The sequence below is a fragment of the Oryctolagus cuniculus genome, chromosome 17, assembly GCF_051225735.1.
Source record: "Oryctolagus cuniculus isolate XC-2025 breed Fujian yellow rabbit chromosome 17, ASM5122573v1, whole genome shotgun sequence".
NCBI lineage: Eukaryota > Metazoa > Chordata > Mammalia > Lagomorpha > Leporidae > Oryctolagus > Oryctolagus cuniculus.
The window spans coordinates 60630847-60658275 of record NC_142883.1 but is presented as its reverse complement, the minus strand read 5'-3'; the positions used below and the strand labels follow the sequence as shown (position 1 = coordinate 60658275).

Here is a 27429-nt window from a genome sequence, read left to right as displayed (position 1 = left end):
CAGGCCACTTAACATGGACCCAATTGTAACCTAGAAACACTTGTCAGTTTTATTTTACCTTAATATACATTTGTACAGGCAATAATAAAAAGGCTATTTATTACACAACAATTTAGTGAGTTTTACCTAGTTTCAAGGACAATGCATGCAGTTACAAATGAGAGGTAGAAACACTGTATTAAAGACTTAAAAATACAAACATCATATAAATAAATGTTCAAATTAACTGCTGGAATTTCATACAGATAAATAAGGTAAAAATTACATTACTTTGTCAAAGTAAGGGAAATCATATTTGTTTTTGTTTTTATCAGTACACTAAAATTAGGTTAATGCCAGAGTGTCTGTGCAATTTGTCAAAGAGTTTGTATTATTTTATGTAAAAATTTTAAAGTAAAAGGATTTAAACTGGTAAGTGGTTTATTCAAGTATTCAAGCAAATAAGTAAAAGAAACAAAAATAATATACAAAGTAGGGACCAGTCCTGGAGGGGGATGTTAACTGCCTGCATTCTCCATGATGAGCTACTCGGTGCATTGTCAGGATGAACATGAAAAATACACATTAGACTGGAGAGAGCTGCCCGTTTTCCTAAGACAAACAAACCTCATTTTTCACTAACTTCATGTAGAAAATCCACATTACTAACAAGCCTTTATCTTCAACTTCGTTTTGGCCCTACTAAGATTCTTGAAACTTGATTCATGATATACTTTTTAATACTGCCCCCAAATACCTAGTGCCTTTAGTAATTCTAAGGTCACAGGCATCAATGCACATTCTGCATGCAACCAAAAGCAAATAACCAGCAACTCAAAATATTACTGAGAAAATCTGTAGGTGTAGATGAACAGGTTAAAAAAATGCAAAGGTCACATGAACACAAGTTTTGACCATTTAAAAGTTCACTAGTGATTACATGTGAAATCTGGAAAGGGTATATGTATATAATCAAGTAAAATATTTTAAACAAGTTCATTGTGCCTCAGTTAGTTTTAAATTGCAAAATCCAATATGTAATTGTTTTAATAAATTAGTGCAATATAAAAGAATTTTGGAAGATTAACATGTGTCCATTTAAGATCAAATTGAAGATTTCAAAATTCCTTCCAAGAGCCATCTTTTGCTTCTTCTTAAGCTGTTTCTTCCTGAGCTGTTTAAGGATGCATGCTCAGATTCAGATAAAATCACTCCAAATATCAAACTGCCTGGATGAGATGTAAATATTTTTACTTGTGTACCTCAGCAAACACATGGAATTTCACACACTGCTATGGTGAAAGTGAAAGCTGAGTGAAAAGCCACTCATCTTTAATTATCCTTAAGAATAACTGTACTGATAATTCTAGTTCTAAGGTACATTTATTTACCAAGTTCAAACTGGGAGTCAAGTGGAATATTCTTGCTTCTTTTACAAAGAAAACGGGTAGGGGTGACTTCTCCGATAAGGCAGATTTCCTACAAATGTGTAGTTTTTTATTGTTTTTCCTTTTTGAAATCACTGCTTGTTCTTTGGTAGTCACCAGTTGAGAAACTACAGTTTCCTGGGGATGGGGTGGCAGAACCCAAGCTGTATTCCCAAGTGGATCATCTCCTGTTCCCACCAGTGGTTCACGGGATAGCCTGCTGCTGCTCACACCGTAGCGGTACTATAGCAGAGTGCTGACAATCTTCTTTCAATACTAGATTTATCTAGAAATAAAATTTTCCAAGTGAAATTCACAACCATAGTTTCAAAACCAAACCAAGGACAGAAGAACTCACGAAAAAAAAAAATCACTCTCTACATTGTCTCATTTCTTTGCCCCAAAGTTAACAGTTCTGAATGTTTCCTTCTGCCTCGTAATAGTTCGATGTGGTTTCTAGCTTAGTGCTGCACAGTGGTGAAATTTAAATAAACACATCATACAAAGAACATTCAGGTTTTAACAGCTGACTTGTTCACAACTACAAATAATTTTAGAATTGTCATCCTTTGGTGGCTATTCAAAATGTAACACAACTATGTACCCTCCAGGGACTAATGGCAGAAAGCCAGAACTGGGAGCTGGAGTTGGCACTCGAACTAGGTACTATGATACAGAATGTGAGCTCACCAGTTAGGCTACATACTATCCTGGCTTTTATTTGATAAGTAATAATATTATCTTGGGGGCCGGCACAGTGGTGCAGCAGGTTGAACTGCCACTTGGGATACCCATGTCCCAAACTAGTGCACTGGTTCGAGTAATGACTACTCCATTTCCTATCCAGTTTTGTGCTAATGTGGCTAGAAAGACAACAGAAGGTGACCCAGGTACAAGGGTTCCTGCCACCTATGTGGGAGACCAAGATGAAGTTCCTGGAGTTCCTGGCTCCTGGCTTCAGCCTGGCCCAGACCTGGTTGTTGTGGGCATTTTGGAAGTGAACCACAGTTTGCTCACTTGCTCGCTCACTCTCTCTCACTGCCTTTCAAATAAATCAACCTTAAAAAAAAAAGTGTCATCCTGGTAACCTACTACTCTCCATTCCGCTATCTGTAACTAATCTGCAGTACACAGGATCATCACAGCATTCTTCAGTCACTAACAGTTGCATTTTTTTTTAAACTTTCTTTATCTTATTCTTATTTGAAAGACATAATGACTGAGAAAGACAATTTCTACCTAATGGTTCAAATGCATAAATGCCCACAACTGAGGCTGGGTCAGGCCAAAGCCAGGAGCCAGGGAACTTCATCTCATGGGTGGCAGAGGCAGGGACCCAAGTACTTGAGCCATCGTCTGCTGCCTTTCAGAGTATGCATTAGCAGGAAACTGGATCAGAAGCTGAGGCAAGATGTGAACCCAAGCACTCTGATGTAGGATGTAGATGCCCCAAGCAGTAACTTAACATGCTACACCACAATGCCTACTCCAGTTGTATTTAATAATAAAAATGAGGTTCTCCTACAAAGTAATTTTATTAAATATATTCATTTGTGTTATATTAAATATATTAATATACATAGATAATTTAAGTTCATAGAAAAGTAGAATTAAAAGCATGATTTTATTCTGGTGTAAAAATGTTGCTCAGTGCAATAAATGTTGTTCCAGATATTTGGAAAATGTATATTAGGAAAATACTATAAACAGATTTCCAAAAATTTTTGCACTAAAATAAACTCATACTGTTAATTTCATTTTCCACCAACTTTCTGAAGTACCTTCATATTAATACTTATAAACATATTATTTACTTTTATGAATGTAAATGTATAAAATGTTAGAGTAGCTATATTTATGTATCTATTTCTAGTTTAGACATATTTATCAATACTTTATTTTTATTTTTTTTTATTTTTATTTTTTGACAGGCAGAGTGGACAGTGAGAGAGAGAGACAGAGAGAAAGATCTTCCTTTGCCGTTGGTTCACCCTCCAATGGCTGCCGCGGCCGGCGCGCTGCGGCCGGCGCACAGCGCTGATCCGATGGCAGGAGCCAGGTACTTATCCTGGTCTCCCATGGGGTGCAGGGCCCAAGGACTTGGGCCATCCTCCATTGCACTCCCGGGCCACAGCAGAGAGCTGGCCTGGAAGAGGGGCAACCGGGACAGAATCCGGCGCCCCGACCGGGACTAGAACCCGGTGTGCCAGGGCCGCAAGGCGGAGGATTAGCCTAGTAAGCCACGGCGCCGGCCTGTTAACCCCATCTTACAAAACAAGAATCTGAGACTCCAGAAAGGTTTAGTGATGGGCACAAGGTTGGAAATCCACGATACAAACATAGGCAGAAAGATTCCAATTTCCAGGCTCTTTCTACTACACTTGTAGAACACAGACAAACTGCAACCAATTAGTATAAGTCAACTCACATTTATGTACATTTTCAATATCTGCAGGGTCCTGGAGGATCTTGGTGAGGCCTTCCAAAAGAAGAGCTGCCTTATGATAACGATAAACAATATCTTCAGTCTGCTGGAACATCTCATCCAGGGCTGCAGACTGAACCTGGAAGAGGCAGCAAAGACAAGAAGATTCTCAACTTTTCCAAGAAAATACAAATCCATTTGGACAATGTAGCTTTAAAGTGGAAACTATCTGAAATTAACACATTGATGACATGATTATAATCCACCACACTATGATTCCAGGATTCAGAATCAGGTGTCATAAAATGTATACTAGCATCTTTTTAAAAAAAATTTTAATGACACATTAAATGGCTTTCAAAATAAGACTAGAACAGCAGTATAATTCAAAGTAGTAAATCAGTAAGTGGGAACTAATCATATAAACTTTTGTAGACTGGTTAATAAAGTATTTTTTCTAACAGTTTTATCAAGTCACAATTTCTAAAAATGCAGAAACATATCCAGCCAACACTTTTAGATGCCAACTATAAAAAGATTAGCTCAAGCCTAGTGTTAGCAATGTTTAATAAAAGATATTATAACATTTTACTGTAGTTAAACATATTATTAAATTACATTACATTAAGTGTTACTGTTGATTAATATTCCTTAGTAATCCAGAATACTTAGGACTTGAGAGGGATAGGACATACATTCTTTAAAAAAAGATACTTCAAAATAGGGTGTTTTTTTTTGTTTTTTTTTTTTTTTGACAGGCAGAGTGGACAGTGAGAGAGGTTCACCCTCCAATGGCCGCCACGGCTGGTGTGCTGTGGCCGGCGCACCGCGCTGATCCGAAGGCAGGAGCCAGGTGCTTCTCCTGGTCTCCCAAGGGGTGCAGGGCCCAAGCATTTGGGCCATCCTCCACTGCACTCCCTGGCCACAGCAGAGAGCTGGCCTGGAAGAGGGGCAACCGGGACAGAATCCGGCACCCTGACCGGGACTAGAACCCGGTGTGCCGGCGCTGTTAGGCGGAGGATTAGCCTATTGAGTCGCGGCGCCGGCCCAAAATAGGGTCTTAAAGTTAAGCAGTCATATGTGAGATTAAATATTAAAGAGTTACCATTTCCACAGCACAATTATAGATGAGCTTCTCTGCAGTCACGCTGTTGATTTCATCAATAAATCTCTGTTTGTCAGAGAAGAAGCGATTCAGCTTTTCTGTAAGTTTCTTACACATGGTGATGCAGAATTTATATCGTTCATTCAGATTTTTGACAACTGAAAAAAAGTTAAAATGGAACTAATTTTAATTTTCCTCCAGAAACAAAGACATGGTAATGTACACTTTTTCCTGATGATATAAGGAAAGTAACACCAAATGACCTATGAGCCCTCTTTCTGTAGGAAAGATTTTTTTTTTTTTGACAGGCAGAGTTAGAGAGAGAGACAGAGAGAAAGGTCTTCCTTCCGTTGGTTCACCACACAAATGGCCAGGAGCCAGGTGCTTCCTCCTGGTCTCCCATGCAGGTGCAGGGCCCAAGCACTTGGGCCATCCTCCACTGCCCTCCCAGGCCACAGCAGAGAGCTGGACTGGAAGAGGAGCAACCAGGACAGAACCGGCGCCCCGACCGGGACTAGAACCTGGAGTGCCGGCGCCTCAGGCAGAGGTTAGCCTAGTGAGCCGCGGCGCCAGCCTGGAAAGATTTTTAATAAAAACACTTTTGACTTGTCTCTGCATCAATTAAATGGTGAAGGCCAAAAACCCCAGCATCTTTTCCAAGTCAAGAATATTGAATAACAAGGGAATTTCTCATAAGAAACTTTTTTTCCTTGGCAGGATGGGATGGGGCAATTCAAGGGCCCTGGTGCCACACACTGCAGTGTGCTTCCATACCTTGTTTCACAGCCGTGGATGGGCTCAGCTTCCCGGACTTGATCTGGGCTTTGGCAAGATGCAGGGAAGCTGCAAGCAGCTGTGCCGCTTTCATGTATAACACCAGCTGCTCCACTCGCCTGCAACCCGGAAGACAGGAGCAGAGCGTTACCTCTGAACCAACAGAGCAGATTTGGTGGCCCACATTAGGACACCATTCAAAAGCCTTTCTAAAGTGCATCTTCTTGCTTCACTGACTGATTTTATTTGAATGGCAAAGAGAGAGACAGACAGACAGACAGACAGACAGAGAGCTTCCATCTGCTACTTCACTCCCCAAATGCCTAGACAGGACTAGGCAAGGCTGAAATCAGGAACCAGGAAATCAATCTGGATCTCCCAGGTGCACGGAAGAATCCTGGCACTTGAGCTATCACCTGCCATCTCCCAAGGCGCACACTATCAGGAAGCTGGAATTGACAGTGGGGCCAGAACTCAAACTCAGGCACTCTGATATGGGATGCAGCCATTCCAATTGGTAACTTAACCACTATGCCCAAACACCTCCTTGCTTTTTTAGTGCACACATAACTCCTGAAGGGAGAAAGCTTGGCATGGAAGATTTGTGTACTTTGAACACAACGGAAACTCTCAGATAAAAACAATCTCTTCATCATCGAATATATTCAATGGTATCGTTTACAGGGAAAGGGGAATGCCAATGCTAGGGTTGCAGAATCTGTTGACTCATACAGTGAAATTGTGTACAACGAAATGACTCAGGAGACTCCCATGAAGCTTCTAATAATAAGATAGGATTTTCAGGGGATGATACTGCCTACATAGCAGACACAAGTTTATGGAAAGCATAAAGGATTGAGAAATGCGTAAGAGGGGGGCACCTACCCCCAGTCTTTGCTCAGCTGGCTGATCTGGTCCACAACCACACTCTCCTGAATCTGGTACAAGGACACAGCAGATGTGCACAGCTCAGGATTGTCCCCTCGTACGGCCGTCAGGTCCAGCACACACTCAGTGAACATCAGCATCACGTTCAGATGGCGTAAGGTGTCTGTGTGCTCTCGCTGCAGCAAAGTCAATGTGTCATGCAAGATTTCAGATGGTCAATAGGTACATACCTACTTATGTACACAAACCAGGGCCACTGTTAATGCTTTTCTACTCTCATGAATATTAGAATGAACAAAGGAGACTGAGATTTCAATAAAGGTCAGAAAGCTGGTAAGAAAAATATAAATGTAGCTGAATGTGGGTATGTGCGTGTGTTTGTGTATGTATTAGAGCACCCATATAAGTAAGCTCCAAAGAGAGGTCACTGTGCTTTTATCAGACAAAAAATGAAAACTGAAAAATCACATCAATATGCATGAGACAGAAACATGACAAAACAGATATCAAGATTTTAAGTGTATGCTCCACGCTAAAACACACTTCTTGGTAACTTAATGAATTGTTCTAACTTCTTGTAGTTAAAAAAAGCCTTATTTTAATTTCTGATGGTTTTTAGTTAACAGGGTCTCCTAATACCAAAGCTCTGAATTTCCGTGGCTTTTTCAGGTAGTTAAAGGAGGCATATACAGGCATAACTGCACCCAAAGAAGCAACACTGAAAATGGGGATTCTGAAATAACGCTCTGTTGAGATCTGCTATAAACCTATTTTGAAATTAATGTTCTGTTGGGTTTAGTTATAAATGTACTTTGAAATCTCAAATAAGATTTAAAGTTTCTTGCCCTCCTTTTATGTTTCTCCTAGACACAGGGGAATACATTAATCAACTTCTGAAAGTCTCTCTGTTCTGTGATGGTACAATGGACTGGATTCTTCCAATGCACCAGAATACAGACTAGAATATAATTTATATCTAGTTTGATGGAGGCAGAAAAAAAATCAGGATTTTTTTTTCAATTTTAGATTAAATTACTTCTAAGTTACAAAATCACTACTCATGTACTATTTTATAACTTGTATATAAATATTTATTCTTATTTACATAAAAAAAGCAGCAGAGGTCCTAGAGAATTTGTTCTTTACTTAGCCTAAAGAGCTGGCTATTTTAATTAAAACTCAGGCTACACTAGCAGGACACATAAGGACTGAGAAACATTACTCAATTGAGTGGTGTTTTTGAATTGAAACAATTAGAATTGTATGGCCACACACTGAAATCATAAAACTAACTTCTGTTCTAGACTTGTGCTCAGCAGACTTCAAAGTACAATGTCTTTTTTTTTTTTCCCCTTTAGAACTGGCTCAGTACTGATCTACAAATGCAAGCACCCTGCCAGCTTAGCAGGTAGCATTTAATGATATCATTGACTAATCTGGCATTATAGTTTATTAATTTAAACTTAAGTGTTAAGTAAATTATTTTTACCTTGGGAAGAAAAGCATATTTTGAGAATAAAATGTTGTGGTTACAGGATAAATACTACTCTTTTACAATCTCAAAGTAGTAAATAAACTTCAAACCAAATATTAAATACCCAAATTTATATGTGTCCCTCCTGTGAACCAAAGCTTGCCAGGATGAGTGTTATTATTCTGAAAACACACCAGCAATGCTTTCCAAACAGAAAAGAAAAAGTGAGGTAAAGAGAAGAACACGACTTAGGACTATGCCATGTGCGCTGCTCTTCTAGCATCATAAACCGTTCTCACACATCGCATTCACATGCCACTACAGCCTCTCCTCTACCTCCATCAGGGTCTCCTCCGGCAGTTCAGGGGCTTCAAAGGTGACGAGCCCCTCTAGGCTAGGGGGTGAAGCACCATAAGGCACGTATCTCAGGCTGGGAGCTGCCTCTGCTCCCGGAGGGGAAGAGCCCAATGGCCCAGGCGGGGAGCCCACACACACGCGGCCACTTGCGGAGCACAAGGAGCCTCCCGAGCTGCTGGACCCCACTGCAAGGAAGCACAGGACACATGGCCCCGCGCCCAGAGTTAGGTCACAGAGTAAGGGCTTGTACACCCACTGCTACTCTTATGTATTGAACAAAACCTAGTGAAGTAAGAAAGGAAATGTTAAAAGATAAGTCACTGATACTCTCTCCTGTTTTGAGCATATGACTAGTTTATAGTTTTCCATGTTCGCTCTTATCCCTTGCGTATATGTATATTTTACAGATATCATCATAGCTAGTTTATGATCTGCCTTACACAAATATATATCATATACATTTCTCCTTGCTGCTCCAGAGGCTTCATAATTAGAAAACTCAGTGGATGCTCAGTGGTCCACTAACTGTGTATATGTAATGTTTATTTGGAGTCATTTATACTTGTGTTTCTGATTTTTTCACATTATAAACAACAGTACTATGAAACACACAGCTATTTCTTTCTTTTAAATAATTTTGTTGTGATAAATTACTCCAAAGTGGTATTATACACAGGAATCGATTACTACAAATCAAATGTTACAAACATGTTTACAGCTCTTCCTAAGAACTGCCACATTACTTTCTAAAACAGGCATAAGTACATAGATACCACTAACTTCAACACCAAGCATAATACTTCTAAAAATGTTGGGATATTAATTGATATAAAAATATTACAATCTTAAAAGAGTAATTTATTATTTAAGATTTTTAATAATCTTAAAACATTTTAGCTCTACTTCTTCTTACCTACTTCTATCCTTTGCTTATTAATCTACTGATGTTGTGACTAGTAACTTATTCATAAAAAGAAAACTTAAAGGACACAAAGTACAGTATATAAATAAGATGCTATCAAATTGCTTATGTCAAGTCTAATCTAAATATTATTAACTTAATTTTTCATATATAACCAATTAATACAGAATACATGATAAAACAAATCTATTAGATTATCTATATGTATATAGGATAAAGTTTAAAGATTAAAACCTCAACTATATAACATTTAAATAAAAAAAACTTGAGTTTCTAAAAAACAAACAGTAACAAACAATAGCCTATCATTTTCAAATAATTCATTCAGCCTATAAAAATAAGCCTTCAACATATAACCTGAAAAGTATATGCATAGCTCCTTCTTCATGGAGAAATCACATTTATTTTTAGTATTATACATAAGCATATATTTATGATATATTATAATATTTTTATATAAGTAATATAACATTTACTTTATAAAGGTTTTTATTTACTTCTTATATCTCTTTAAGGTTATTTCCATTTCTACAGAAACTGATACCCAGAGACAAATGACTTGTCGAAGTTACAGTAAGTCATTATCAGAACACTACACTCTAAATACCAGCCCCAGATCATAATAGGATGAAGTGCCTCACCTGAGGTTGTTCTTGTTCGAAGGACCATATGGGTACAAGTGGGGGCCGTGGCACTGTGCGGAGGAGACCCCACAGTGAAGAGGACAGCCCTAGAACTTGCTGCCACTCCTGTGGGAGGTGCCAGTACAACACCACAGGCTCCTGCAGGAGCTACAATGAAACGTTTACAAATGTTGTATTACCTTGACAGTGTTTACACCTGAGGGTAGGATCGTACAGGGAGACTCTGATTTTGTATTAGGTTTTTTTTCTTTCAACAAAAGGCATTTATTTCTTAAAATCAAAAAACCCAATACTGTATTTCCATTAAAAATATTTTACAGTAATCTCTTCATAGTTGTGTGAATTACACACCAAAGTCTAGTACTCAGTTACTTCTGGATACTTCCAAAATATATAAAATGCAAATCTATATGTTGAGAGCAATTTGAAAAAGTATAAACCAAGAACTGGAAATAAGAACACAAGAGTAAGCTGAATGGAGAGTTCCCACAGCAATACAGCTATAGAAAGATACCAACATACATGTCAGAATCACATACGTCCATCTTTCAGGAAAGAAGGGAGGCTGGACAATGTTGGACAGAGGACTGAGCTTCAGCTAAAAACGAAGGGCAGATGAAAAATCCCCTATCCACTGAACTAAGCAAAACCAATGAAAGCTGCCCAAAGCTTTTCCACATTCAAGCATTACTTCCAAAACCACAGAATGGAGGCAGGAGTTAATCACAAACAAATCACAATCTTAAAAAAATACTGAAAAATTGCCTCTATGTCCATCTTATCTATAACGTAGTGCAACTGCCAGGAAATAATTAACAAATGGAGAGCATGAAAAATTTAAAAATAAATTAATTAAAGGTACTTATTGTTAGAGAAAATGTATAAAATGATTTATACAACTATTTAATATATTCAAGATTTTATTTTAGCAGGTATAAAAATATCTAAGGATGTTCATGGAGCTATTTTTAAGATCTACTGTTCCTATTTTTTTTTACCTAAAGTCTTAAGTTTTTCCCCCACTATCAACATTTTTTTAATTTTCAGAAGCTGAATCTCTGTAACTGGAAAGCAAATACATAACTTCAAATGATAAGAAAGTTCATGTGAAAGACAGAAATGGAAAAGAGTATAAATTATCAAAGATGCATTTTTTAATGACTAAATACTCTAAGAAAAGCAATCTGGTTTCATATCCATTAACTTGGACTTAAATATTCATGTAGAACTAATGAGTTCTATAAACTTTAAAAATAAAGTGCAATGAAACACATTATGGTCATCAAGGCAGGCTGTTTCCAAAACCTGTCCCAATTCCCAGTGACTTCTGGGGTTAAAGCACATAAAAGAATGACTTATGCATAGAGCTGAGATGTCCCTCCAAGAGAAATAAGACCTCTGTCCTCAGCCCCAGCTCCACAGCAGTGGTGCACAGGTTTTCTCCGGCAGTGGGAGAGACAGAGAACAGAAAATGCTGAAGCTCTCCCCAAGGAAACGATTTGAAGTAGATCATGTGGAAGTTCACCCAGAAGGGAGGTATCCAAAACAATGCAGATGTTGGTAGTAAGCAAATGCAAGGAGGCTGGTAGCTCCAAGAGAGCCAGAAAGTAAACAATGCATCATCTAGTAGTTTACCAGAGAGAACTAAGGAAAGAGACACCTAAGAACCTTCCTGTAATCCAAACAATGCTTGAAGACTGTCCTCAAAGACTACTGCAAAGGAGCCAGCATTTAATTAAATCAGCCTGTTAAACAAATTATACCCCCAAGACATTGTCAAAAACAGAGCAACCTACTGGCAATTAAGAGAGGCTAGCAGCTGGGAGTGATGTCAACAGGGGAGAGAACAGAATCAGAGTTCTACTAAAACTACTGTCACACCACAGTGACTACCCATGCAGCCACGGCATCATCTTCCTGTGTAATGGCAAATACAAGACTTCACTGAAATAGTTCACCAGACAAAAAAAAATTAAGATTTATTTATTTATTTATCTGAAAGGCAGAAATACAGAGGAAGGGGAAGAGGGAAGACAGAGAGAAAGAGGAGAGAGAGAGAATTTCATCCACTGGTTCATTCCCCAAATGGTCCCAACGGCCAGGACTGAGTCAGGCTAAAGAGGAGCCCACATGGGTGCAGGGGCCCAAGCACTTGGGACATCTGCTGCTGCTTTCACAGGCACATTAGCAGGGAGCTGGATCAGAAGTAGCTGAGACTTGAACCAGCACCAGGATGGGATGCAGGCACTGCAGGCAAAGGCTTAACCTTCTACCCAATAGCACCAACCCCAAAATTTTAAAAATTTTATAAAGCTTGGGGAGGGAAGATCTACATCTAGAACTGCTATCAAACATCATATAACATGTTCAATTTGCAACTAAAGAATTATGATACATGCAAATAAGCAGTGAAGAGTATAACTGTACACAGAGAAAAAAACAGGCAACAGAAACTGCTCTTGAAGACGGAAAAGGGTTAAGCACAGTGGTTAAGATACCACTTGGGCTGCCTGCATCCTGCATCGGAGTGCCTGAGTTTGAGTCCCAGCTCCACTCCCAGTCCAGCTTCCTGCTCACGTGCAGTCTTGCTCAAGTACTTGGGTTCCTGCCACCCATTTGGGAGATCTGGATTCAATAACCTGCTCCTGGTTTCAGCCCGGCCCAGTACAGGCTGTTACAAGCATCTGTGAAGGAATGAATCAGCAGACAGGAGATACTGTCTGTCTATCTTTCTGCCTTTCAAATAAATATTTTTTTACAAGTAGAAAGAAATAGTACTTAAAGAGGGAAAAGAAAAGGGCTATCTAGGGGTAAAATGTTTATGCTTTACTAGAATCAAGTTAGTGTAAATCTGAAGTGGATTATTATAATTTAATATAAAGGTACTTCAAGAAGTTTGTGGCAATGGAATTAAAATGTTTACTTTGGTGCAAAAATATTGAAATCCATGCATACCAGAAGTCTTCAAAAAGTTCATGAAAAGTACATACTATGAAATGCACAGAATCACTTCTCAGTCTCTGGGCTAAGATTAGTATGAAATGCACAGAATTCAAAAATTTTTGAACCAAAATAAACTTACCTTTTTATTCAATTTTTTCTTTTTTTAAAGATTTATTTATTCATTCCACAGGGTTAGAGAGGAAGAAATAGAGAAGTCTTCCATCTGCTGGTTCATTCCTCAAATGGCCACAACAGCCAGAGCTGGGCTGATCCGAAGGTGCAGGGGCTCAAGCACTTGGGCAATTTTCCACTGCTTTCCCAGGCCATATCAAAGAGCTGGATCGGAAGAGGAGTAGCTGGGACACAAACTGGCGCCCGTATAGGATGCTGACACCGCAGGCAGAGGCTTAATACTACACCAGAGTGCCAGCCCCTTTACTCCACTTTCTACAAACTGTTGAAGTACCTTCATACATATACTGTAAGCACCAAAACAACCAATAATAACTTTTTAAGAAGGTAAAAAACATAATTAAAGGGATCAGTATCTGACACTTCAAACTACTCACTTAATGCAAAAGAAAGCAATAAAATAAACATGACACACACAGAAAAAAAGGCAAAATGCATACATAAATCTAACTATGTCAATAATAATATTAAATGCCAAATAATATATAAAGACTGTCAGCTTATAATAAATGAGATCCAATATATGCATCTACAGAGGACATACTTTAGTGTCAAAAATATAACTCGGTTGAAAGTACAAGGATGGGAAATGATATATCATGCCAACAACCATCATAATATGAACTGGAATTCTCTTTAGAAATCATGAAGGCAAGAAGACAGAGTGAAATAATAAATCCTACAGAATTCTCTCTGAACTAGAAACCACATGCAGTAAGGTATTTTGCTGACCAGGCATTTTCTCCTTTGGATGCTCAAGGGGAAGTCAATTAAAAAGTGACAGAGAAAACAACAACAAAAAGGTTACAATGGTGATTCTCAAATTTGCATTTACATAATAATCACCTGGGGAATTTATTATACAACTACATTTATCTTATATTCCATTTTCCATGAACCTTCTGAAGTACACTCATCTATTTACACTAATTTGGCCTGTATTACCCTACTAATAAAAAAAGAATCCAGGTCAGAATTCCTTCTAATTTATAGGCTGCTAATCATCAAGATGTTGAACAAGTCTCTATCTCCACAGGACAGTGAGGTGACAAAGACAATTCTAGAACTGTACAGTAACACATTTGAACTGGTTTTTGTTAAGATTTTATTTGAAAGGCAGAGTGGCAGAGAGAGGGACAGAGAGACAGAGAGATTTTCTATTCATTGGTTCACTCCCCAAATGGCTGCAATGGCTAGGGCTGAGCCAGGCCTAAGCCAGGAGCCTGGAACTCCATTCTGGTCTCCCACATGGGTGCCAGGGGCCCAAAGACTTGGGCCATCTTGCACTGCTTTCCCAGGCACATTAGCAGGGAGCTGGATGGGAAGTGGAGCAGTTAAAACTTGAACTTGATACAAGATGCTAACATTGTAGGCAGTGGCTTAACTGCTATGCCACACACTGGCCTCACATCTAAGCTGTTTTAAGCCACCAAGTTTATGGTAATTTGTCACCACTGGAATAAGAAAGTAAAGCATATGCTAATAAATTACCTAAGAAGAAATTAGATTTTTTTCTTACCTATATCCATTGGTCGTTCTGTATTTAAACTGTCTGTGCTCCCCTGGTATCCACCTAAAGTTGTCTTTACTTGTTGATCTGATAATTTCCCAGTACTGACAGATCTAAAAAGAATAGTCATGTTAATAATGTGGAGGTATAGTTTTTTAAAAAAATAGAAGGGTTAATAGACAGAGAATAAGGAAACAAAAATTCAGACACCAAATAATTCAAGGTAGATATAAACTTCCATAACCAAAACAATAGACAAAAGTAGAAAATTCAGGAAGTTCAGGAAGAACTCTGCATTTTACAGTTACTGGAAGCATCTGCAATTTCCAGAGATGTTAAATGTATACAATACATATTAATAATTAGAAGGCATAAGCCAGCTTCTAGACTTACATGATCTGGCAGCTTCTATAAAGAAATATATTTGTTTTGCTATTACAGTTTTCATATTTAAGGCGAGGAAAGAAACAGTCTTTTACCTGCCGAACACTGCCTTGCTCTGCTGTTCAGGCCGCTGCCTCTTACTTCCTTGTACGAAGAGGCAGTGGGAGCATTCCCGTGGGTCAGTCCCATCTTTGGACTGCCCTTCAGTAGGCCCATGACGAGTAACCAAGGCTAACAAGTTGGAAGACGCTTGTGTTTTGGGGATTTTGAAAGGAGCTGTGGTCTAAAGAAACATATACAAGCTAGTTAATATGGCAGGAAGTGTTCAGAATTAGCAGGGTGTGTGGCACAGTAATCAGGACTCAGACCTGGATTCAAATACTGGCTCTTCTATTTACAGCCTGTCACCTCAGAGCATTCATTTCAACTCACTAAGTCTCTATTTCCTTTTCTGAAGATTAAATGGGCTCATGCACGGAGAGCATTCAGCAAGTGGTTAGTGTCCGGCACAGAGGTTGTGTTCATTAAATTATGCTATTTTCATCATGAATCCTCTTCATAAATACTATACCACTTCATGATCTACAGAAGGGTTTAATAAACACACCTTAGTAGGAGAGCCAATGATTGTTGGCAAAGGCGTTTTAAAGAACCAATCAGAATTCCGTGGGGAGGATCCCATGTGCTTGGTGGGAGAGGTTCCAAGGCTACCAGGCCGACTGGGCTGTGGTGAGTAGCTATACCCAGCCCCAGAGTGGGATGGACACACAGGGTCAGAGTGTTGCTTTCTGAGTTTCTGCTTGTTCTGATAGATGTCAGTCAGAGTGGGTGCACTCTGCAGTCTAGCACCCAATAAGTGAGGTTGTGGTGACTGGGCCTGTGGCACTGGAGAGCCTATCAAAAAAATGAATTAATGATATTAGTAATATTGCAACATTAACCTAAGATGAAGAAATGCAAGGCAAAAACTTAAAAATTAAGAAGACAATGTTTAAATAAGAATTTTGAGGAATGTCTTGTTTTTCATGAGATATTCTAAAAATTGTTTGCTTGGCAATAGACTTTCTGGCATCATTTACAAAGCAATGTGGTTGGTAGTCTCAGGAGACAAAATTTAATCAATGGCAGATTAGCTGTTTTTTAAAAAAGTCTTTATTTACTAATTTTAAATTTTATTTGAAAGGCAAGGAGACATAGGGAGACAGAGATATTCCACCCACTGCTTTGTTCTACAAATGCCCGTGACAGCCACGGCTGGGCAAGGCCAAAGTCAAGAGCCAGCTACTCAATCCAGGTTTCCCAGAAGGGTGGCAGGGACCCAAGTATTTGAGTCACCCTCTGCTGCCTGCAGGGTGCACATTAGCAGACAGCTGGATCAGAAGTAGAGGAGCTGAGACTTGGACCAGGCTGTGGGTGTCAAGCAGCAACTTAACCACTGTGCCAAATGCCCAGCCCAAATCACTGAGGTTAATTCAAGGTCTCATGCACCAAAGAAAACTACACACTGATGAATGGTTACAGTGAATGGAAACAAAGGCCTACAGTGAACATATGATTTGTACTTTTTATAAGAATACATCTTGAGGGGCCAGCGCCATGGTTCACTTGGTTAATCCTCTGCCTGCGGCGCTGGCATCCCATATGGGCTCCGGGTTCTAGTCCCAGTTGCTCCTCTTCCAGTCCAGCTCTCTGCTGTGCCCGCGAGGGCAGTGGAGGATGGCTCAAGTGTTTGGGCACCTGCACCCGCGTGGGAAACCAGGAAGAAGCACTTGGCTCCTGGCTTTGGATCGGCGCAGCACTAGCCATAGTGGCCATTTGGTGGGATGAACCAACGAAGGAAGACCTTTCTCTCTGTCTCTCTCTCTCACTGTCTATCTCTATCTGTCAAAAAAAAAAAAAAAAAAAAAAAGAATATATCTTGAGTCTATCAGTGTTATTATTTTCTTTTCTTACCTAGCAACTAAAAGAAACTTTTCAAATTAATCCAAAATAATCCCTATTCAAAACAAAAATTAACAAGTCAAAATGGAGGGCAAGCATCATGGTATGGCAGCTAATCCACTGCTTGGGATGTCTATATCCCATAATGGAATGCTTGGGTGAAAGCCTCACCGACACTTCCAATCCAGCTTCCTGTTAATGTGCACCCTTGCAGGCAGCAGATAATGGCTCAGGCACTTGGGTCCCTTTCACCTACTTGGGAGACCCAGATGGACTTCGTGGCTCCTGGTTTCAGCCTAGCCCAAACCTGGTTGTTGTGGCCATTTAGAGAGTAAACCAGCAGATGAAGAACACTGTCCTCCCTCCCTCCTTCCCTTTCTCTTCCCACCCCCCTCCTTTCTTCCCTTCCAAATAAAAATAAGTAAGAAAACTTTAGGCCAGCGCCGTAGCTCACTAGACTAATCCTCCACCTGTGGTGCCGGCACCCCAGGTTCTAGTCCCAGTTGGGGCGCAGGGTACTAGTCCCGGTTGCTCCTCTTCCAGTCCAGCTCTCTGCTGTGGCCCACAAGGGCAGTGGAGGATGGCCCAAGTGCTTGGGTCCCTGCACCCGCATGGAAGACCAGAAGGAAGTACCCAGCTCCCGGCTTCGGATCGGCGCAGTGTGCCAGCCATATCGGCCATTAGAGGAGTGAACCAACAGAAGGAAGACCTTTCTCTCTGTCTTTCACTGTCTAGAACTCTTTCTCTCTGTCTTTCTCACTGTCTAACTCTGCCTGGCCAAAGAAAAAGAAAAAGAAAAGAAAACTGTAAAAACACAGAAAAGTGGGGCGAGAGTGTGGCACAGTGGGCTAAGCTGCCACATGGAACACTGGCATCCAGTATCACAGCACCACTTCAAGTCCCATCTTCATTCCAATCTAGATCCCTGCTGATGTGCTTGGAAAGGCAGTGAAAGAAGGCACAAGTACTTGTGCCCCTGCCACCCACGTGGCAGACCCAGACGATTTCCAGGTTCCTGGCTTTGGCCTAGCTCTGCCCCGCCCCCATTGAGGGCCACTGAGGGCATTTGGGGAGTGAATCAGCAAACAGAAGATCTCTGTCTCTCCCTTTCTGTTACTGTGCTTTTCAAATAAAACAAAAAGTAGAAAAGAAAATCATAAAGATAATACTTTTCCAGAATTTTACTGTCTAAAAATAACAGGTGTAAGGATATTTTCTGTATTTTGTTGGGTTTATTAGTGACATATTTAAAACATAAAAACCCAAATTCTCTACAAAGAAAACACTTGCCAGCCCACACATATTCTTGACCCTTAAGGGGTACCATGTCAAAAGCCAGGAGGTACAGTCCCCTCTCCCTATACAAACTACGCTGTTGCCAACTTAAGGTCCAACAAGGCTTGAGCTCCAGTTACACATTCTTTAGAGTTTCTTCCAAGGTCAATTATCACCAATAACATTAAGGGCATGCAAGTATTCTTAGGGACCCAACCATCATCTTTCTAAAAACACACCAGGGGTTGGTGCCGTGGCCTAGCAGATAAAGCCATTGTCTGCAGTACCAGCATCCCAAATGGGAGCCAGTCCGAGGCTCAGCTACTCCACTTTTGATCCAGCTCTCTGCTGTGGCCTGGGAAAGCAGTGGAAGATGGACCAAGTCCTTGGGCTCCTGCATGGGAGACCGGGAAGAAGCTCCTGGCTTCGGATTGCCCTAGCTCCAGCCATTGCGGCCATTTGGGGAATGACCCAGCAGATGGAAGACCTCACTCTCTCCTCTCTCTGCACTCTGCCTTTCAAATAAATAATAAATAAATCTTTAAAAAAAAAAAAAAAAGACACCAGCAACTTTGCTATTGGCCACTAAATTAATTTCATTCCAAAACTGATATTTACTCTTTCAGAACTGTTTTGCCATTTATATATGTGAAAATACAAAATATGTACAAATAAACTTAGAATAAAAGAGTTCCTTTAACTGGCCAATTCCTCAAATGCCCATACAACAAAATTTAACCTGGCATGGATTTACACCACATCTTTTTAGAGAGCACATTCTATAGTAAAGCAAACGTAGTCACACAATCTGACGATGACTGGCAAAAATCATATTAATCAAAAATCATATCAAAATAATAAAATTTCATTTTCTAGATTAATTATATGTGACAATGAATAAAATTGAGCTAAGTTATTTGATTCCTAATACTTATTTTCATAATGAAATCTCACACCCAAAAAGAGTATGAGATTTGCTATTATATGCTAAAACACATTAGACCAAGATTCTAAAACCAGGATAGTACAGGAAATACTTCACAGCAATTTTGTTCTTTTAACAGGACAAGAAATGTAAAACGCCAATCCACTCATAATTTAATCCAGATCATTAATATACCAAATAAATTTTCCCACCTGAAGAGTTTCTACTCCTGGATTCATGGCCCTGAGGATGCCCACAGCAGCACTGACTGAACTGCTCAGGAATTGTCCCAACTACAAAGGGAGACAGGGAAAAGAAACGATCCCAAATCAATACAGGGTTGTAACACATACACAAGCTGCTCAGAATTCTACAGTTTATAAACTTAAATTAGCAAAGATTTAGCTCAACAAACATTTATCAAGCAACCCATGTACCCGGCACCAGGCACATGAAGGTTACAATAGTAACTTGCTTTGAAATGAGATCATCAAGAAAGCAAGTCTCACGACCAAACTAATGCCTGTACCAGGCGCATGTGTATGACAGAGTTTGTAAAAAGTATCTGGGGCTCAGCTAGCAGCAATCCAGCTGCTGCCCCTCTGGATCAACCCCACTGGTGATAAAGCCAGATGCCCCTGCTCCCAGCAAGGACTGTGTATAGCAGGGTACTGCTTCGGGCCTGTTGAAGTGTGTCAGGGAGAGCCTCAGTGCTCGAGCTACTCCCTCAGTCTGGAGAACACCTTGTTAGAGGTGTGTTAAATCTGAGATTATTTGCCCAATTTTGCTTCCTTCCTTCCTCTCTCCCAGCTGTCTAACCTACGTTTGGGTGCGGGCCCTCCTGCCTTCCCCTATCCACTGCTGTCCTTCACAGGTATTTCCCTTGATCAGGCTCTTACACATATAATCTCTTTTTTTGCATTCACCTTCCCTAGAACTCACACACACACATAAAAGGCAACATTGGAAAAGGCTTCAGGAGTTTACAAAAACAAGACACTCAAGTCTATGGCAGAAGGGGATGATGTCTAAATGCTTAGGCAGAGCTTAGATCCCAAGGAAGGGCCTTTTCCTGAGTGCAATGATAAGGTCTGGCTCTTGTCTTTGAAGATCTTATAGTGCCTCCAGGGCTCCTGCAAAATGAAAGAAGGCCAAGATTGTCTGAAGATTTTCCAGAGAAAGACAGCTTTAAAAGTACTACAACAGTAACATGAAATTTAATTTTTTTTAAAAAAATTATCATTGTAGGTCTTACATTTTTAAAATAGCAGGGCTCCTGGGGACTACCTGTAACCTTTATCTATCTCCTGAGATTTCCTCCTGTGCCATCTTAATTTTATTACAGCAGTTCCGATGAGGTAGGGCCCTCTCCTCTTGGAAATATGCTATCTGCAATTTGAGGATCTGCCACCAGTTCTTCCCACCCTCAGAGCTGTCATCTCAGTGGCTTTAGCCTTTCTTATACATAGTCTGGAGTTCAGGTATTTTTTTCTCTTAGTTGCACTGAACATGTAGTTTGTAGTCTGTTTTTCTGTTTGACAGAATTTGTGCTGTTCCTTTTAGCATTCTCCTTGTTACTGGACATGACTTCCAGTAGAAGATCTGTAACAAAGTTGTCACCAGGTTCCTACTGGAGATGGAAGGCTTCTGGTGTACATGCAGGAGCTGCTGTATTTTAATCCTCATAAATCCGAGTGATGAGGGTGGGCATTTTATGCTCTTTAACCTAGGGTTTCTGACTTTGCATTTAGAACCCAAACTCTATGAAGATGCAGCTGTATTATTTTTCTAATACTGATCCTAATAGATTTATGCAGAGATTCTTAAGAAGGTGTTGGGAATGAGTTATGGCTGGAGAGATGACCAAGATCTCCCATCAGCTGAGAACTGGTGTCATCAAAAGCCAATACTCCTGGCCGGCGCCGCGGCTCAATAGGCTAATCCTCTGCCTGCAGCATAGGCACCCTGGATTCTAGTCCCAGTCGGGGAGCTGGATTCTGTCCCGGTTGCCCCTCTTCCAGGTCAGCTCTCTACTATGGCCCGGGAGGGCAGTGGAGAATGGCCCAAGTGCTTGGGCCCTGCACCCGCAAGGGAGACCAGGAGAAACACCTGGCTCCTGGCTACGGACAGCGCGGTGCGCTGGCCACAGTGCTCCGGCCGCAGCAGCCATTGTGGGGTGAACCAACAGAAAAAGGAAGACCTTTCTCTGTCTCTCTCTCTGTCCACTCTGCCTGTAAAAAAAAAAAAAAAAAAAAAAAGCCAATACTCCTACACAGACTGTGTCATGTCATGTCATATTTGTTACAGTGAAAGAAAGGTTGAAAACAACTGCTTTAAACTCTTCTTACCCAACGGGGAAGGTGAGTAAGGCCGGGAAGATCCGGTAGAGAGTCTCCGTCCAACTGTCTGTGCTGTGTCTGCTGGCGCTGGGGAGCAGGATCCCACCCGAAGAAAGCCCATGGGGCTGGTGTTAGACCTTCGTACCACTGCAGATCTAAAAGAGAAGAAAAACAATTACTTCTTCTCTGTTCTCTGGCAGGTTATAGGGCTCTTTTTATTCCTGGCCTTTTCTGAAACTTCCTTAACAATAGGCTACGGAGTAGAGTTTTTAAAAATATGTAACTCATTGGGACTGGCATTGTGGTGTAGCATCCCATATGGGCAGTGCTTTGTGTCCTTGCTGCTCCATATCCAATCCAGCTCCCTGCCAATGCATCAGGGAAAGCAGCAGAAGATGGTACAAGTACTTGGGGGCCCCTGCACCCACATAGGAAAGCTGGAAGTAGCTAGGCCCAGCCCTGGTTCCTGTAGCCATTTGGGGAGTGATCCAGTAGATGGAGATCTCTCTCTCTCTCACTCTGTATCTCCCTCTCTGTAACTCTTTCAAATAAACAAAATAAAATCTTTTTTAAAATACTTTTAAGATTTACTTATTTGAAAGGCAGAGTGACAGATAAAGAAAAATAGAGATCTTCTCTCCACTGGTTCACTTCCCAAATTCCCACAACACCTGGGTCTAGGCCAGGCCAAAGCCAGGAGCTCTACAGGGTGGGAATGGCAGGAACCCAAATACTCGGGCCATCATCATCTGCTGCTTCCCAGGCCACATTAGCAGGAAGATGAATCAGAAGTGCAGAGAAGCCAGGATTCAAACTGGCATTCAGACATGGGATGCAGATTTCCCCAAATAGTAGCTTAACCTACTGTACCACAATGCTTGCCCCACCACCTCTGCTTAGAAGGCAGAGAGACAGGCCGGCGCCGTGGCTCACTAGGCTAATCCTCCACCTTGCGGCGCCGGCACACCGGGTTCTAGACCCGGTTGGGGCGCCGGATTCTGTCCCGGTTGCCCCTCTTCCAGGCCAGCTCTCTGCTATGGCCAGGGAGTGCAGTGGAGGATGGCCCAGGTGCTTGGGCCCTGCACCCCATGGGAGACCAGGAAAAAAGCACCTGGACCCTGGCTCCTGCCATCGGATCAGCGCGGTGCGCCGGCTGCAGCGGCGGCCATTGGAGGGTGAACCAACGGCAAAGGAAGACCTTTCTCTCTGTCTCTCTCTCTCACTGTCCACTCTGCCTGTCAAAAAAAAAAAAAAAAAAAAAAAAAAAGAAGGCAGAGAGACAGAGATCTTTCATCCACTTCCACTGACTTCCCAAATTCCTACATCAGGGTTTTGCCAGGATGAGCCAGGAACTCAATCTGAGTCTCTCATGTGGGTGGTGGTAGGGATGCAGGTGCTTGGGTATCATGTATTGCTTCCCAGGGTGTACATTAGCAGGAAGCAGGATGAGAAGTGGAAGAGCCAGAACTGAAGCCAAGTGCTCAGATATGGGATGCAGGCATCCCAAGCAACAACTCAATTGCTGTGCAATCATCTGCTTTTATTTTTAGTTTCAAGTGTATCCCTCCAAAATTCCTCAATGCATGTTCTCATATAAGCAAACTGAACACATATTATTTTCACTTGTCTTAACATCAAAGGTGGTATCATTTACCAAGCATTGTCAATCCTTTTGATTTGAGGTCCATCTATACTCTTATAACTACTGAAGATTCCAGTTTTAATTTATATAATTTATATCTTTTGTCAATGTGTTACAAAGTAACTGAAAATTAACACATTATTAATTCACCAAAATAATGTATTACATGTAATATAAGAGTATGGAAAATGAGTATGTTTTCCAAAACAAATTAGGAGAAGCAGGATATTATTGCATTTTTGAAAATACCTAATGTCTGACTTAACAGGAGACATTTGGATTATCATCAATGCTTCTGCATTGAACTTGTTAAACAATATGTTTTTCTGGGTGAGGTATATAAAAGATCCAGGCTTACAGAGATATGTTACTGAGAAAGAAAGGAATATTTTGGCAGTCTATTCAGATAAATGTAATATTCTTCTCTTGTACTACACCAGAAGTCAGCAAGTAGTAATTTCTAAAGTACAATGTGGAATCTAACACTACCAATGAACTCTAGCACTCCGTTTCGACATTAAGTTCTGTTCCTTAGCTAAATATCTTGTACTCTGAATGAATCTTTTAACATGTGATTTTTTTTTTAAATTTGAGAGACACAGATCCCATCTGCTAGTTCATATCCCAAATGTTCACAGGCAAAGCCAGGAGCCAGGAATTCAATCCAGGTCTCCTACTTGGATGGTAGGAATCCAACTGCTTGAGCTATCATCTGCTGCCTCCCAGGGGGTGCCCATTAACAGAAAGCTGGACTCAGGAGCTGAGCTGAGACTTAAACCCAGGTAGTCTGATATGGGACAGCAGTGTCTCTCTTTTTTTTTTTTTTTTTTTAAGATTTTATTTATTTATCTGAGAGGTAGAGTTTCAGAGAGAGGAAGAGACAGAAAGGTCTTCCCTCTGCTGGTTCACTCCCCACATGGCTACAATGGCTGGAGCTGGGCCGATCCGAAGCCAGGAGCTTCTTCCAGGTCTCCCATGCAGGTACAGGGGCCCAAGGCACTTGTACCACCCTTAACTGCTTTCCCAGGCCATAGCAGAGAGCTAGATCACAAGTGGAGCACCAGGACACGAATCAGCACCGATATAGGCTGCTGGTGCTGTAGGCAGAGGTGCTGCCCACTATGCCACAGTGCCTGTAACAGCATCCTCACTGCTGGACTAAACATCAACCCCACGCATGACTTTTTAATACTTGTTCACTGGTTCATGGTGTTATGCAGATACTCCAAACGCTGACACATTAAACATTTTTATCAAAATATCATCTTCAATGTCAACAGAATCATATGTCAAGACATAACAGGAGTTGTCAGGATCACAGTAGTGAATACAAGTTTTCAATATTCTAACTTTTGCTTAAAAGCTCAAATTTTATCACTGACATGTGCTGTCACTTCCTTTCTTCAAAGAAACAAAACTTCATTTTTGACAAAAAGGCCCACAACCACATTTGTCATGCATTCTTTAAAGTAGAAAGGATATTCTATGAGAAAGTGGCCAGTTCAGCTTGCAACTAAGGCAAACCATATAAGTGCTTCTCCTAAGACAGCTACTCTAATGTACTTTTTTTTTTTTTTTTGATAGGCAGAGTGGACAGTAAGAGAGACAGAGAGAAAGGTCTTCCTTTGCCGTTGGTTCACCCTCCAATGGCCGCCACGGTCAGCGCGCTGCGGCCGGCGCACTGTGCCGATCCAGTGGCAGGAGCCAGGAGCCAGGTGCTTTTCCTGGTCTCCCATGGGGTGCAGGGCCCAAGCACCTGGGCCATCCTCCACTGCACTCCCTGGCCACAGCAGAGAGCTGCCTGGAAGAGGGGCAACCGGGACAGAATCCGGTGCCCTGACCAGGACTAGAACCCGGTGTGCCAGCGCCGCTAGGCGGAGGATTAGCCTAGTGAGCCGCGGCGCCGGCCTTACTCTAATGTACAGTTACATACAGATTACACTCAAGGGTTGAGATCTTCAAAAAGAAATTTCATGTTCCTTTGTACTACAAAGTGTGCAGTGGTAGTGAGAAAAACCAAGACTAAGAATGCAGTGAATCCCTGCTGTTGGCCTGGGATAAGCAACATAAGATAGCCCAACTGGGAGACATGAAAGAAGCTCCTGACTTCAGCCTGGCCCAGCCCCAGCCTTTGTGGCCATCTGGGAAGTAAACCAGCAGATGGAAGATCTCTCTGTCTCTCCCCTTCTGCAACTCTTTCAAATAAATAAATAAATCTTAAAAAAAAAAAAAAGTACAGCTGAGTTCTACCATCTTGATTCACACTAAGGCAACCAGCCGTTGCATTTTTCCTTATGGCACTATTAGTGCAACAAAACAGCCAACCATATCCTAGGGTTATTATGAAAATCACTTTGCTGCCATGGACACTGTAAAGAAACCCAAAGATCACACTTTAACAACTATTGCTTGGGCCAGCACCGTGGCGTAGTAGGTTAAACCTCTGCCTGCGGCACCAGCATCCAATATGGGGGCCAATTCAAGACCTGGCTGCTCCACTTCTGATCCAGCTCTCTCTGCTAATGGGCCTGGGAAAACAGCAGATGATGGCCCAAATATATGGGCCTCTGCACCTATGTGGGAGACCCAGAGGAATCTCCTGGCTTCCCATCAGCCCAGTTCCAGCCATTGTGGCCATTTGTGGAGTGAACCAGCTCAGGGAAGACCTTTCTTTCTGTCTCTCCCTCTCTCTCCTGTCACTCTGCCTCTCAAATAAATAAATAAATCTTAAAAAGGACTATTAATATTCTATTAACTATCTTTTTTCCAATGTGTAGTATAAGTAAAAAATGTGCTGACCTCAGTAAATCACCACCTTCTTTATTCTTCTTGTAATGGAAGACACACTGTGTATCAATTGGCCCCTAACTGGTACACACTTGGCTTACTTCTCATCCTTTGCTATCATAACAGTTAATAATTTTGCATGTATGCAATCTCATACCTTGGCAAAGACTATATGTGTAGAATATGTTTATGCCTATGTGCATGAATCTATAAAGTAAGTTACTAGAAGTTGAAGTGCTATTTTTTCTCTCTACTCCACCTGAGTTCTCTGAGATCCCGTCTTCTCTGAGGCTTTTGGAGAGCACAGTAAATCTCATCCTGTCAGCTCTCTGATAGTCACAATTACATCAGCCCTGCTAAAGTGAGCCCTTCTTCCATCTTCCTCCCATTTTCTAGAAATTATGAAAATCTCTAATCCACTGAACATCTCTTTTTCTATTTATTATTAAAGATCTATTTATTTATTTGAAAGGCAGAGTTAGAGAAAGTGAGAGACCTTCCATCTGCTGGTTCACTACCCCAAATGGCTGCAACAGCTGGGGCTAGGACAGGAAAAAGCCAGGATGCAGGAACTCCATCTAGGTCTCCCACATGATGTAGGAGCCAAGGTCCTTGCGCCATCTTACGTTGCTTTCCCAAGTGCATTAGTAGTGAGGGGGATTGGAAGAGGAGCAGCCTAGACTTCAGTCAGCACTCATACAGGATGATGGCATTGCAGGCGGTAGCTTAAGCCTCTGTGCCACAACACCGGCCCTTGAACATCTATCCTATGTTACTGGTGTTTGTTATTCCTTTACTAAAATGTTAGTGGAGTGTCTGAAGACAAGGATGAAATAAACAATATGTAACTAATCTGCTACATGTGGGATTTCATTATTTTAACAAGTTCTTACTCAATTCTTAAAAGTAATTATATTAATAAATACACACGGACACTTTGAAAAGTTTATGAAAAGTGTATCTTATGAAAGAACTATGCAGGGATTTCAAACTTTTTGCATTACAATAAATGTATCTTTTAACTCCATTTTCCACAAATTTTTTGAAGTATCCTCATTATATGTGCATATATTATATTATCCAGCTAAGCATAAATATCACTTAAATGGGTCAATCATAAAATCTTTCGATTTTGTACATTTCCATTATACATATATGGAAGAGATTAAGTCTGTCACCAAAAGTCATGGATCTTTCAATCACAGTATCAAAAGAATTTTTAAAGAAAGGAAAAATGCCAGCTTACCTTGGAGAACCATGTGGATTTGTACCAGAGCTGGCAGTAGATGTAAGATTCTGCTCTATGCGCTGATAATTCCTTATTTGAGTAGGAACTGGAATTGGTGCTGTTTCGCTGTGAGGTGACACAGTAGGCTGACACTGCCTACAATCATAATTTATTGAAAAAGAAAAGAAGTATCAGTAAGGTTTTTCTTTTGTTTGACCCATTAATGAGAGAGAAAATCTGAGAAACAGCCAAATGATCAACGTATGTG

At 40.9% G+C, this 27429-nt stretch overlaps 1 protein-coding gene across 11 annotated transcripts in view; it reads right to left on the bottom strand.

Annotated features, from left to right (window-relative positions):
• Positions 1-26: 26 nt before the first annotated feature.
• Positions 27-27429, bottom strand: part of ULK2 (unc-51 like autophagy activating kinase 2) — an 84625-nt gene continuing 57222 nt past the window's right edge. For 7 of the 11 annotated variants that reach the window (XM_089318490.1, XM_089318491.1, XM_002718949.6 and 4 more), the window contains 13 exons: positions 27180-27317; positions 21514-21659; positions 19378-19458; positions 15632-15918; positions 15120-15307; positions 14650-14753; positions 9993-10142; positions 8409-8614; positions 6596-6774; positions 5711-5829; positions 4937-5094; positions 3835-3970; positions 27-1692 (listed from right to left, as the gene is read on the bottom strand). In XM_089318490.1, the coding sequence (XP_089174616.1) occupies positions 1634-1692; positions 3835-3970; positions 4937-5094; positions 5711-5829; positions 6596-6774; positions 8409-8614; positions 9993-10142; positions 14650-14753; positions 15120-15307; positions 15632-15918; positions 19378-19458; positions 21514-21659; positions 27180-27317 (1951 nt within the window). In that variant the 3' untranslated portion in view covers positions 27-1633. Of the gene's footprint in view, positions 1693-3834; positions 3971-4936; positions 5095-5710; positions 5830-6595; positions 6775-8408; positions 8615-9992; positions 10143-13089; positions 13418-14649; positions 14754-15119; positions 15308-15631; positions 15919-19377; positions 19459-21513; positions 21660-27179; positions 27318-27429 lie in introns of those variants that run through there. The other 4 variants (XR_016224343.1, XR_016224344.1, XM_089318492.1 and 1 more) reach the window with 2 other exon arrangements.